This window comes from Mesocricetus auratus, unplaced genomic scaffold (genome assembly GCF_017639785.1).
Source record: "Mesocricetus auratus isolate SY011 unplaced genomic scaffold, BCM_Maur_2.0 Super-Scaffold_100691, whole genome shotgun sequence".
Taxonomy (NCBI): Eukaryota; Metazoa; Chordata; class Mammalia; order Rodentia; family Cricetidae; genus Mesocricetus; species Mesocricetus auratus.
In genome coordinates, this window is record NW_024429267.1 from 12,578,121 (window position 1) to 12,592,499 (window position 14,379).

At 47.4% G+C, this 14,379-nt stretch overlaps 1 protein-coding gene across 1 annotated transcript in view; it reads left to right on the forward strand.

The window, feature by feature from the left end:
* Prtg (protogenin) overlaps positions 1–14,379 on the forward strand; it is a 100,870-nt gene that overhangs the window by 67,794 nt on the left and 18,697 nt on the right. The window contains exons 12-14 of the mRNA XM_040740161.1: positions 11,619–11,714; positions 12,650–12,836; positions 13,086–13,213. Of these exons, the coding sequence (XP_040596095.1) occupies positions 11,619–11,714; positions 12,650–12,836; positions 13,086–13,213 (411 nt within the window). The remainder of the gene's footprint in view (positions 1–11,618; positions 11,715–12,649; positions 12,837–13,085; positions 13,214–14,379) is intronic.

Sequence of the window (14,379 nt, forward strand, 5' to 3'; positions counted from 1 at the left end):
TAAAAGTGGACATTCGGTGGGGTGCTGGGCTTCACCCTGCAGAGTCTCTCGCCTTCCTAGCTGCATTCCCGTGTCCTCTTTTAGTATCTTTACACGAGCTGACCTCAGGCCAGCAAAGTTTGAGAGTGTCCTTTACCTCTGAAAACATTCTGGCTTGACTCACTTAGGTTTTGAAGCTATCTTAATTGAGGCATATTGTGGTTGCTATCAGCAAAGCTTTTTCTGGTGGCCCTTTGAGTAGATAATGTAAAGCAATATGTAGTGATTTTTAAAACAGCACTCTCTTATTTTCTTTTTAAAAACCTTCCCCCACTCTTAAAAAAAAAGCCATATACTGAAACTAATCAGACCCCAGAATAATCTGTATTTCAGTGAACTTCTGTGGGACTGAAACATCCATCCTACAGCCGAGGAGCATCTCGTTGGCTTTTACACTTTCACAATCAAATACATTTGTGTACACTCATCCACCACCAGAAGAGAAAAATCCGTGGCAGAGTTAGAGCTAAATAACTTGCAGCAATGCGCAGTGATTTTAAAAACAACACCATTTCTCGACGGTGTTTCATCAGGCCACTCCAGTGGGCTCCGGTTTGTTAATTGAAGAAGAGGCAGAGGACAAGGCTAATGTCTAGCGGATTACTTCCTGTTCCTTTGATGCTGGAGGATTACTTTTCCCACCACCTGGGAGTTTTCCATGGAAAAGTAGGCAATTAAAACTCTCTGCCCTTTAGATTTGAGTTTGAGGAATGGCTGGAAGGGTGGATTACTCTGCTCCTGTGAAGTTTTCTCATGGTCTTGACCTCAGGTTTTCTCCTAATTTTATCAAACCCTGACCTCTGCCTCTGGCCTGGCTCTTCTGGGGGAATCCCTGAACAAGCAGCAACTGCAGGAAACAAAGGCTGGGCTTCATAACCCTGCCTTATCTGTATCTTTGGTCCACAGCCCATGCTTTGTAAATAAGTGTTTTCTGGTGTGGGATTTCCAGGACTCGAGCCAAAGGGTTCCTATGGCAGCACAGCTCATATGGTTTGAGCTCAGTGGCCATTAGTGCTCTGCCTTAGTCCTCCCTAGGGAGCACCGGATGGGAGAGCAGTATGAAAATTTCCTACTAAGCAAACCTTTTACAATTGGTGTTTTGTGGCTTTAAATAAAGTACAAAAATAGAACAATGGTCATAGTGCCAGAGAACTGGAATTGTTTTTAAAAAACTGTTTTGTTTGTTTGTTTTGGTCTTGACAAGGCCTGCAACCGCCGTCTCCTCCCTAAGAACTGCACACACAGCTTGTATATGCCTGGCTCAAGTGTTTTCTCTTTAAAGTAATTTACTTGTCACTGTTGGTGCTAGTTAGTCTTTGGGGTTTTGTTTGGTTTTGAACCTGACACAAGCCTGCGTTCTCTGGGAAGTGAAAACCTCGATCAAGAAAGTGCCCCCACCAGATTGGCCTGCAGGCAAGGCTATGAGCCCTTTTTTCGTTTTTGATTGATTGATTCACGATTGGTAGGGGAGGGCACAGCCCACCGTGGGCAATACCCCTCCTGGGCAGGTGGTCTTGGGTGGCATAAGGAACAGACGCAGTAAGCCATGGGGAGCAAGCCAGTAAGCAGCACCCCTCCATGCTCTCCGCATCAGCTCCTGCCTTGACTTCCCTTCCAGATGGACTGTAAACTGTTAGCCAAGACTAACCCTTTCCTCCCCAGATTGCTTTTGATCGCAGCAACAGAAAGCAAGCTGGGAAGTTTCAGTTTCTGACTTGTGTTGCTTTTCTACTACATATTTGATTGTCCTAAAGGATCACTCTAATACCACTTTTCAGAGATAACCTACTCTAAAATCAGGAACGAGAGAGAAGGGTGAGTCAGCCCGGAAGTCACTCAGTGTGTAAGTTTTCCTTACTTGCACACTCCCAACCATTTTACTATCCAGACATGAGCGGCCATTCGCCCCTGGGTTTATTAAATTGGCCAAAGCATACAAGTTGAGGTGAGCAGACCTTTGTCACACAGGTCTTCTTCCATGTGTGTTGGCCACCCCGGGGAAATAGGGAATGTTCTTGTTACTTCTCAGTGCCTCTTCTCAGCAGCCCCGTTTAGCCAGCCTGGTGTGTGTTTCCAGTACAGTGTGCAGAGCCCAGCCTGACTGCTCTCTGCTTTCCCAAACCTGTCCGCAGCCTGACTGTTGGATGTGACCGCCTCTCATGTAACTTCACTGCTGCGAAACTGGGCTCCCGCTTCCCTTTGGCCAGCACTCATCTCCTGGCCTGCATCTCAGCCTCCCCTGGCTTCGCAGGAGCGGCTTCTGAAATGCCGCCTCTCTGATGCCGCTGCATGCTGTTAGGACTGATTGTTCCCACTTGTGAATCCCGTTAGAGCGTTACATCAGTTACTCCTATCGTGCTCGATACCAGTTCATACTGCCGGCACAATCCCTTCCCATCTGGTATCTTACCCAATCTGATTTCTAGTCAGCTTTCTAACCTCCCCAGACAGTTCTGGTGAGGAAATCATGACTTCTACAGCCACAGAGCCACTAAGCCTGGACCTGAATCGCCCAGTGACCACGCTGTTTCTCTCCCCTTCATGTTTGTTGTTCAGCAGGAAACACAAGTACCAAGTGTTTATCTGAACACTTTACAAATATAAACCCTTTTAATCCCTACCTTCCAGGTGAGGAATCGTAATACAAACTTAAATACTCTTATTCCAGAGTCTACTGGACGAGAGAGAAAGAGAGACAGAGAGAGACAGAGAGGGACAGAGACAGAGAGAGAGTATGCACAGATGCCTGCAGAAACAAAAAGGATGGGATTGGATCCCCTGGAGCTGGAGTTACAGGTGATTGTGAGCAACAGTATGGATGCTGGGTCCTCAGCCTCAAGTTTTCCTAACCACTGAGCTATCTCATTGGTCCTCAGCTTGACTCTTTTACTGCTTGAGAGTTAGTCCTGACTATGGTTTGATGAAACTTACTCAGTAGCTGAATTCCATTTGGACCTTGGTTCGTTGGTCTGTTCATCAGTTGGTGTCTGAGTCTCGCCCATCCTAGTACTGGCTCATCACACTCCTTCCAGACTCGCACACATGCCATCTAGTGGTGAAAAGGGAAAATGCAGGCTTTTCTAGTAAAACTGGGTCAAGGCCAGGATTTTCGTTAGATTTATTGTATTTATATTTAGACACATAAGTAAAAAATTAAGAGAAAAAGATGAGTATGCCTCATGAAGATTTGGTGTTGTGGAGACTGTCGCTTTATTGGCCTCTGCTTTTCTTGTTCTGCCTTGCCGCTATTGAAGGTTGTAACTAATTCGAAAAACCGGATACAGCTAACAGATTGGATTAATCTTGGACCATCTGCTTGCTGTTTCTAGTGCTAGTCCTCAAACGTTTCCATATTTCATTCATGAGACACTTTACTGTTTTTTAGTTGAGGAAGACATTTATTGACTTGTTTTCCAAAGCGTTTATCGGCTTTCGGGCTGTTAGATGAGCGGAACGAGTGAGGGTGGGTTTTCTCCTTTGAGAGGATTTAAATGCCATGGCTGGGAGGTGACCACCTTTCCTAGTGACCCTTCGATCTCATAGGCATGTCAGACACACCTGGGAACCCTTGCTTGCCCTGTATGCCAGGGAATGTTGGTAAGGACAGTGAATTGAGCTCAGCTTGAATATCTGCTGGTTGCTAATTTCCTGGCGCCCCGGACTCTAGACCTGCTTTGTATAAGCAGATGTCTCCCATCTATAAACACCTCCACAAGATGATTTGTGCATTTGTTAAACTGAGTCGAGGTTTTTGTGGCCTCCCTGGTCCGTTTACAGTTCGGGACTGTCTTTTCTCTTTCAGGCAGTTTCACCCACCTAGCAATAGGCTTGTGTGTTTTACCAGTCCTGGGGTAGCACAGAATGCCTAATGGGCTAACACTCTTAAAATCTCTGCTGACGAGGCTTAGAAGAAGAGGAACTTGCTTAGATCTATATAGTTAGTAAGTGACACATATAGAATGTTTACAAATGTTTTGTTTTGAGACAAGGTCTCACTATATGGCCCTGCCTAGTCTGGAACATGCTATGTAGACCAGGTTCTCGAACTCACAGAGATCTGCCTGCTTCTGTCTCCTGAGCACTAAGATTGAAGGTGTGCACCACCACACCTAGCAGAACGTTTTTATTAGTATCTCCTTTGGAGTATTCAGAGTAAAAGCAGAGGCTGGTAGGATTGCTCAGTGGTTAAAGGCACCTGATGTGAAAACTAATGGCCTGAGTTTGATCCCTGGAACACACATGGTAGAAGAAAATAGTTGCTCTCTGTTTGTCCCTGATCTCCACATGTTCACCATGGCATGTGTGCACCCACACATATAATAAAATTAAAAATGAAATGTAATACATATGTTTTAAGGAAAAGCAAGGACTGGAGAAGTAACTTAGGGGCTTAGGTGCTTACTGTTCTAGAGAACTCAAGTTTTGTTCCAGGCACCCACACTGGGACATTCACAAATGCCTGGAACTCCAGTTCTAGGGGAACCTGCTTCTGGCCTCCAAGGGCACCTGGCATACACACTCAGAGACACATGTACACATAATAAAAACAACCCTTAAAAAAAATCAAGTGAAGGGCTGGAGAGAAGGCTCAGCGCTTAAGAGCACTGACTGTTCTTCTAAGGACCAGTGTTCAATTCCCAGCACCCACAGCTGTCTGTAACTCCTGTTCCAGGGGTTTCATTCCTGCATATAGACATACTTCAGGCAAAACACCAATGTATGTAAAATAAGAATAAATAATTTAAAGAAACAACAAAAAATCAAAGTGAAAGCAAGAGTTGTGTCTCAGACAATCCCTGACCTTTGACAGACACTCTGTAAATGTTCACCTGGCACCTGGGAGCCCTTTCTCCATCCATCAGCCAGCCAGGCTCCTGGTCCTCATTCCACCTCCCGTGACTAACAGTCCTAATAGATGAACTTGTGGCAGAGAATGAATTGGGAAGGAAGGTGAGTTCCAGAGCCAGCAAAGGAACGCTGGCTCTACCTCAGCAGCGTGCCAGGACCTTTTTTGACTAGAAGTTAACTCCTTAGAAGAGACAAGGCACATTCTTTGGCTGGAGACACAGTCACCTTCCTGCAAGCTGGTGCTGCAGATCGGAATGGTTACTAACCAAAACATTTAGGGGCCAGTACCATGGCTCAAAGCATAAAGGTGCTTGTGGTCCAAATCTGGAGACCAGAGGTTGAATCCCCACAAAGATGGATAGCCCTAATCCCACAAAGTTGTTCCCTGGCCTCCACATGCATTCCATGGCACACATGTGCTCAAACATACGCAAGTGTGCTGGGCACACACAGATTGCTTTTTAAGTAAAACATTTAAGATTAATGTGTATTAAATTGAATTATTTGAGCTTTCAACCCTTGACCCAATATTTTTTATACATTTCTAGCTTTTAAAGCTTTGTGTTTGTTTGTTTGTTTTTTTGAGACAGGGTTTCTTTGTAGCTTTGGAATCTGTCATGGAACTCACTCTGTAGACCAGGCTAGTCTCGAACACACAGAGATTCGCCTGTCCCTGCCTCCCCAGTGCTGGCATTAAAGGTGTGTGCCACTACTGCCTGGCCTAAAGCACTTTTTAAAGGGTATTTAATTTTTATTTTTACTTATGTGTGTGTCTATGTGAGTGTTTGCTGTGCGTGCGTGCGTGCACTCGCTGTTACCTATGCAGGCCAGAAGAGGGTGTCAGAGCCCATGGAGCTGGAGGATTTTGTTTGTCTTTGTTTGCTTGTTTGTTTTCTTTCTGAGACAGGGTTTCTCCGTGTAGCCTTGGCTGTCCTGAAACTCCCCCTGCAGACCAAGCTGGCTTTAAACTCAAAGGTCTTCTGCCTCACTGGTACTGGGACTAAAAGGCATGCCCCACCCCACCCCAGAGCTGGAGTTCTATGAAGGTGGTTGTGAGCCACCTGATGTGGGTGCTAGAAGCTGAAGTTCTCTGCAAGAGCAGGAAGCATGCTTAGCCATCGAGCCGTCCCGGCCCCTTTGAAGCAATTTTAGCCCAAAGTTCAAACGCTGCCTCTCTGCACCATTCTGGTGACTAGTGCCTATAATTCCAACTGCTTGGGAGACTGAGGTAAAAAGATGGCGAGTTCGAGGCCAACCTGATCAACCTTGGGAGCCTCCCCCCTCCACCTCACAATAACATTAAAGAAATAAAAAGGTCTGAATGGTGAATTTCTGCCCTTGTGTTGAGTTTTGGGAGCTGGCATTAGTTCTTTCTGCCCTGCCTCCTCTCTTCCTGAGAAAGCATACACCATCCTTTGTGACTGCCTTCCTCTTGGCTGTTTTCCCTCAAACCATATCGCCTTAGTTTGCTCAGTGTCATGAGACCAAGCTCTGTTTGCGTGTCAATACTTAACTCCAGCAGAGCTGTGGTAGCCCGAGGGGTTGTTTCCAGACAGCATTCTAGTGTGGACCTGGTTCTCTGCTTCGACACAGGGGGGGCGGGAGGGGGCAGGTGCAGACCTCCGGTTTAGAACTCACGCTGTTTTGTCCAGTTTAGTCTCTGTGTTTTTTGCCCCTTGTTTTGAATGTTAGTCCTCCATGCTTAATTTATTAGTTTGTACCCTTCCTTCTATTAATGATGTAGCTTTATGTTTCTCTCCTTAGCTGATAAATCTCATTGCCTGATAACTCTCAGGTGTTGTGTGTGTGTGTGTGTGTGTGTGTGTGTATGTGTATGTGTGTGTGTATGTATGTATGTGTGTGTGTGTGTATGTGTGTGTGTGTATGTATGTATGTGTGTGTATGTGTGTGTGTGTATGTGTGTGTGTATGTATGTATGTATGTGTGTGTATGTGTGTGTGTGTATGTGTGTGTGTATGTATGTATGTATGTGTGTGTGTGTGCTCACATGCACTCACGCATGCACTGGCATCTGTATGTGAAGCCAGAGACTGTCTTCTTCTATTGGTTTCCACTTTGTGTTTTGAGACAGGGTCTCTTGCTGAACCTGGAATCCACTGAATGGGTAAACTGGGAATACAGGAATGTGTCATAGGCTCAGTTGGTAAAATGTTTACCACGCAAGCATGATAACCTGAGTTGGGACCCCCAACATATAGAAGCCTGGAGATCACTGGCCAGCCATCCTAGCTGAGTCAGTAAGCTCTAGGTTCTGTGACAGAACCTACCTCAGAAATAACATGGAGATGTAACTATAAGATATCCAGTGTCAACCTCTGGCCCCATAACTACATGCAGACATATATTTGTGCACAGACAAATGCATGTGTATACACGCACACACACACCCAATACACACACACACCCCATCCCAGAGAACAGAGAAATGAGCCTTCCACTCATTCTTTCATTTGTTTGTTTTGTTTTTCGAGACCGGGTTTCTCTGTATTGTTTTGGAGGCTGTCCTGAACTCGATCTGTAGACCAGGCTGGCCTCGAACTCACAGAGATCCGCCTGCCTCTGCCTCCCGAGTGCTGGGATTAAAGGCGTGCGCCACCAACGCCCAGCCCAGCCTTCCACTCATTCTGTTGGCCTCCTCAGACAGTGTCCTATGAGAATGGCTATACTGTGTTGGACTCTGAAGCAAGTCTGTCTCATACTCTCTTTTCTGTGTTTACCCATCCCTGGCGTGGCATCAGCAAATGTTCCCAGAGACCAGCATTGCATTCTGAATTCATGGGAATCTAGTAGGTGTTCCACTAGTAGCAACACAGTATCTGCAGGGTGGAACCTAGAATTCAGTTGATTGATAGATTCAAAAAAGGATTGGAAAGAAAGAAGAAAATAGATTCAAATTTGAATGTCATTAATCTGAACCAAAACCTTTTGAATTTTGGTGCTGATTGTTGTAATTATTTGGGTCATGAAATCCAGATGCTCTGTGTTTTCTGGTAATGGCTTTATAAAACATTTGTCTGGGGCTGGAGAGATGGTTCAGTGGTTAGGAGCACTGGCTGCTCTTCCTAGAGGACCAAGCTTCAATTCCTAGTACCCACATGGCAGTTCATAACTGCATGTAACTTCGGTTTTGAGGGATCTGACACCTTCACACAGACAAGCAGATAAAACATGAATGCACATGAAATAAAAAATAAATTACTTAAAAATATTTGGTAGCTCTCAGTTGTGTGTGTGTGTTCTATTTTGAAATTGTTTGCGGCAGATAAACATTTTTTTCTGAGGTAGGAATGTGTATTTGTGCAAATTTAGAGGCCCTATGCTTTGTCATAAATCTGCAGTCCAGGCTGAGATCTGTAGTGTATGCCTTAAACACTGCACTTGGGGGCTGACATGGGAGAATTGTGAATTTCAGACCAGCATGGGCTTCCTAATCTGGCCTCGTCATAGGGGACAGAGGAGAACATGTGTACCTATGCATAAGTTCCCAGTTCTCAGCTCCGCTTTGTATGGCTCTGAGCTTCCTTTGTGTGTAGCTTATAAAAGGGCAGTGATGCACACTTTAAAGAGGGTTTTTTTTTTTAAGGTGGGGAAAGTCTTTTTGCATATTTTGGTTGATAGGGTGTTTTTGTTGTTGTTGTTTTCTGGTTTCTTGAGACAAGATAGTTCTGGCTGCCCTGGAACTTTGTGTGTGAACTGGCTGGCTTCGAACTCACAGAGGTGTTTTGTTTTTTGAGGTAATGTTTCCTGTCCTACTATGTGGGTCCTGGGGATTGACGTCAGGCTTCGCAATGGGCAACTTTACCCACTGGGCCTTCTTGCCTGCTCAGGACATCTTTTTAAATATGTGTTAATATAAAGTATTAAAATATTTACCAATTTCTAAAGTAGATACGTAAATCTTAAAAATTACTTTGGAGAATTTCACAAGTGTATTTTCAAGTTTCAAAGGATTTCACTATGGGGTTATTTTCGTTATTTTTAATAGGTGTGTGTGTGCGTGCCCTTAGGACAACTGTGGATTCCTCAACTGTTCTATGAAAGAGAATGTTTTTCATTCGCTTAGGGAAAAGTGATTTGAATATTCATGTACATTCAAAAAACTGTATGTTAGTGTTGTGATAGCTAACAGGCACCAGTAGAGGGCACTCCAGTTCAGCGGTTTCGAATTATAGATGGGCTTGAAAATGGAGGTTTCTTGGAAGACACTCACTTAAAAAGTACTCAGAGGTTACACTGAAAGGTGTTTGTCCTTATTCTCCCTAACTATGAGGGAGAAAACAATACTCTCAAATTTAATTGCTACAGCAAAACACATCTGTATAAAATAACCTTTGGGGACCCATCGTGGAGGGGAAGGTTGAGTCAGGAGGGGGTAGAATCCAAGCCATCCTGGACTATATGGGGAATTTAAGCCTAGCCTGGGGTACATAGTAATTTTGAAGACAGCCTGGGAAAGACCCTATCCTTAAAAACATGAATAACTAAGGCCGATGAGAAACACTGACTCACAGTTGTCCTGTTACCTCCAGGTATGTGGTGCCATGGATGCATGGACATGCAAAATGAAGGAATAAAATGTAATTTATAATAAAAATAAAGATAAAAATTCTAGTGAAAATTTGGTCATTTGAAGAGAAGTGTTTGCGGTGTTTTGAAACTGGGTTAAACAGATCAACTTTAAGGAAAACTAGAAGTCCCTGTGGCAGTGCACAGCAGGTAGTGACAGCAAGAGAGTCTGGATGAGGAAAAAGAAAGGTTCATTGCCATACGTTGGGAAAGTGCTCATGCCAAACCTGTTCCTCTGCCGGGGCTCAGCTCACAGCCGGAGGGCTGTCCCCATGAGTGCTGTGGGGGCCTGTCCCCATGAGTGCTGTGGAGGGCTGTCCCCATGAGTGATGCTGTGGGGGGCTGTCCCCATGAGTGCTGTGGAGGCCTGTCCCCATGAGTGATGCTGTGGGGGGCTGTCCCCATGAGTGCTGTGGAGGCCTGTCCCCATGAGTGCTGTGGAGGGCTGTCCCCATGAGTGATGCTGTGGAGGGCTGTCCCCATGAGTGCTGTGGAGGGCTGTCCCCATGAGTGCTGTGGAGGGCTGTCCCCATGAGTGCTGTGGAGGGCTGTCCCCATGAGTGCTGTGGAGGGCTGTCCCCATGAGTGATGCTGTGGGGGGCTGTCCCCATGAGTGCTGTGGAGGCCTGTCCCCATGAGTGATGCTGTGGGGGGCTGTCCCCATGAGTGCTGTGGAGGCCTGTCCCCATGAGTGCTGTGGAGGGCTGTCCCCAGGAGTGCTGTAGGGGGCTGTCCCCATGAGTGATGCTGTGGAGGGCTGTCCCCATGAGTGCTGTGGAGGCCTGTCCCCATGAGTGCTGTGGAGGCCTGTCCCCATGAGTGATGCTGTGGAGGGCTGTCCCCATGAGTGATGCTGTGGAGGGCTGTCCCCATGAGTGCTGTGGAGGGCTGTCCCCAGGAGTGCTGTGGAGGGCTGTCCTCATGAGTGCTGTGGAGGGCTGTCCCCAGGAGTGCTGTGGAGGGCTGTCCCCAGGAGTGCTGTGGAGGGCTGTCCTCATGAGTGCTGTGGAGGGCTGTCCCCATGAGTGCTGTGGAGGGCTGTCCCCATGAGTGCTGTGGGGGCCTGTCCCCATGACTGATGGTGGAGGCCTGTCCCCATGAGTGCTGTGGGGGCCTGTCCCCATGAGTGCTGTGGAGGCCTGTCCCCATGAGTGCTGTGGAGGCCTGTCCCCATGACTGATGGTGGAGGCCTGTCCCCATGACTGATGGTGGAGGCCTGTCCCCATGAGTGCTGTGGAGGGCTGTCCCCATGAGTGCTGTGGAGGGCTGTCCCCATGAGTGCTGTGGAGGGCTGTCCCCATGAGTGCTGTGGGGGCCTGTCCCCATGAGTGCTGTGGAGGGCTGTCCCCATGAGTGCTGTGGAGGGCTGTCCCCATGAGTGCTGTGGAGGGCTGTCCCCATGAGTGCTGTGGGGGCCTGTCCCCATGAGTGCTGTGGAGGGCTGTCCCCATGAGTGCTGTGGAGGGCTGTCCCCATGAGTGCTGTGGATTCCTGTCCCCAGGAGTGCTGTGGAGGCCTGTCCCCATGACTGATGGTGGAGGCCTGTCCCCATGAGTGCTGTGGAGGGCTGTCCCCATGAGTGCTGTGGAGGGCTGTCCCCATGAGTGCTGTGGGGGCCTGTCCCCAGGAGTGCTGTGGAGGGCTGTCCCCATGAGTGCTGTGGAGGGCTGTCCCCAGGAGTGCTGTGGAGGGCTGTCCCCATGAGTGATGCTGTGGGGGGCTGTCCCCATGAGTGCTGTGGAGGGCTGTCCCCAGGAGTGCTGTGGAGGGCTGTCCCCATGAGTGATGCTGTGGGGGGCTGTCCCCATGAGTGCTGTGGAGGGCTGTCCCCATGAGTGCTGTGGAGGGCTGTCCCCATGAGTGATGCTGTGGGGGGCTGTCCCCATGAGTGCTGTGGAGGGCTGTCCCCATGAGTGCTGTGGAGGGCTGTCCCCATGAGTGCTGTGGAGGGCTGTCCCCATGAGTGATGCTGTGGGGGGCTGTCCCCATGAGTGCTGTGGAGGGCTGTCCCCATGAGTGATGCTGTGGAGGGCTGTCCCCATGAGTGATGCTGTGGAGGGCTGTCCCGATGACTGATGGTGGAGGGCTGTCCCCAGGAGTGCTGTGGAGGCTGTCCCCATGAGTGATGCTGGTCTCCTTTCTAGATCCCAGAAGAAAATACCACGTGAGGCTGCTGGCTTACAACAACATGGAAGATGGCTACCAGGCTGACCAAACTGTCAGCACTCCCGGATGCGTGTGTGAGTGACAGCCACATAGCTTTGTGCTGTGGCTCAGACATGCCCCCTACCTCACCCCTTGTTTGAAATTCAGTTTCCCTACTACTTGGAAGACTGGGTGGGGGTGGGTGCAATTTCTTTATATTCTCAAGCTGCTGAGCACATCTTGAATAAGTGGGTACTCATTAAAAGTGGGATGTTTAATTTCTAAGAACCTGTTTTAATTTTGCAAGCAGAAGACTGCTAGAAATTAACTGGGGAAAACACATGGGCTACCTACACACTGAATTTCCTTTTATCTGCTTTTGCCTGGAGGCCATTTGTTTCTCTAATTACTTCTGTGCATTGTTCTTCTAGCTCTGGCTTTCTCTGCCTTTGACTAGTACCTTGCTTTTCCATGTGGTTATTGGGGGATTTTTGTTTAGGTGGGGCTTGAGACAGGGTCTCACTATAGTCCTGGCTGTCCTAGAACTTACTATATAGACAAGCCTGGCCTTGAACTCAGAGACCTGTCTCTGCCTCCTAAGATTGAAAGCATCTGCTACCACACTGGAGTATTTGCTTTTCCTTTTCTTTTTTGGGGAGGGTGGGGGTCATTTTTGTTTGTTTGTTTTTTCAAGATAGGATCTCACTATGTAGCTCTGGCTTTTCTGGAACCCACTATGTAGACCAGGCTTGCCTCGAACTCAGAGATCTGCATGCCTCTGAATGCTGGGGCTAAAGGCATGCACTACTAATACTGTCTAGAGCTATTGTTTTCAGACAGTTAAGCGTTTGACTCTATCTGACTCACAGAAGAGTTTGTTGTTGGTTTGAGTGAGTCAGGGATAGACCATTATGAGACTGGCGAGAGAAAGATCTCAGATCCACCGACCTTAGAGTTCTCTCATTTTCCATTATACTGCTCTCTGCAACACCCAACCCTTGCAGTAAATTCGTGTTGCATTTCTCGATAGCTGTTCGCGATCGCATGGTCCCTCCGCCGCCGCCACCCCACCATCTCTATGCGAAGGCTAACACCTCCTCTTCCATCTTCCTGCACTGGAGGAGGCCTGCATTCGCCACGGCCCAAGTCATTAACTACACCATCCGCTGTAACCCTGTCGGCCTGCAGAACGCCTCTCTGGTTCTCTACCTGCAAACGTATGTAGCTTGCCTCCGTGGTTGTTTCCTTTGCCATCCTGGCTGCTCGCTTTTCCTACTACTGACTTGGGCTCAGTTTGAGCTTCATGGAGAGCACTCATTTCAGAGCTGATAGTCTAAAATATCTGGAAGTTTCGGTTCCCATTGTCCATTCAGTTCTGAAAACTGTGCTTCCTTGGCACGAATTGATACGTGTGGACTCTTGGAAATACGGTACTGGCACTAACAACCCCTTACTCTTTACCACAGATCAGAAACCCACATGTTGGTTCAAGGACTGGAACCAAACACCAAGTATGAATTTGCTGTCCGGCTGCATGTGGACCAGCTCTCCAGTCCCTGGAGCCCTGTGGTCTACCACTCCACCCTGCCAGAAGGTAGAAACTGCAGCTGCCCATGGAGCTCTTGATTTCATTCATTCATGGGTTCATTCATTCTCTTATTTATTACATGATTGGGCGTTTTGGCTGCATTGTGTCTGTGTAGCACATGTATACAGTGTCTACAGAAGACGGCATCAGAGACTCTACTGGGACTTGAGCTCAGGTCCTCTAGAATAACAGCAGCTAGTGCTCTTAACCAGTGAGCCATCTCTCTAGTCCCACCATGAATTTTATATACATAGTTTTTATTTGTGTGTGTGTGTGTGTGTGGTTTTGTTTTGTTTTGTTTTGTTTTTTTTTTTACTATTGTTGCTTCAAGACAGGGTTTCTCTGTGTAACAGTCCTGGCTGCCTGGCTGTCCTGAAACTTGTTTTGTAGGCCAGGTTGGCCTCAAAGTCACAGAGATCCACCTGCCTCTGCTTATATATTTTTAAGCTGATTTTTGTTGTTGTTTGGTTGTTTATTTTGAGACAGGATCAAAATGGCTATAATAGAACTCAGTCTGTAGACTAGACTGAGCACAAACTTAGGTTGCTTTTGTTTTGTTTTGTTTTTTTGACACAGGGTTTCTCTGTGGCTTTGGAGGCTGTCCTGGAACTAGCTCTTGTAGACCAGGCTGGCCTCGAACTCACAGAGATCCGCCTGCCTCTGCCTACCAAGTGCTGGGATTAAAGGCCACCACCGCCCGGCTGCTTTTGTTTTTTCTGAGACAGGGTTTCTCTGTGTAGCCCTGGCTGTCCTGTCACCCTGTAGACTTGGCTGGCTTCAAACTTACAGAGATCTGCTTGTCTCTGTTTCCTGGGATTAAAGGTGAGCACCACCACTGGGAGGCAGTCAGGAGGCAAAGAAATGGAAGGTTATCCCTGTCTGCATAGGGAGTTCCAGGACAAGCTGCGATTAGAAGACGGGATATGCCACTCTGAGAGCAGCATCTCCCCAGCCCCTCCCAGCTGATGGATATGTGCTTTCTCATTTTCTTCCCTTTTGAATTTTCCCCGATTATAGTTAAGGCTATTTTTTTTCTTTTTCTTTTTTTCTTTTTTTAAAGTTTATTTATTACATATACACTGTTCTACATGCCAGAAGAGGGCACCAGATTGAATTGTAGATGGTTGTGAGCCACCATGTGGTTGCTGGGAATTGAACTCAGGACCCCTGGA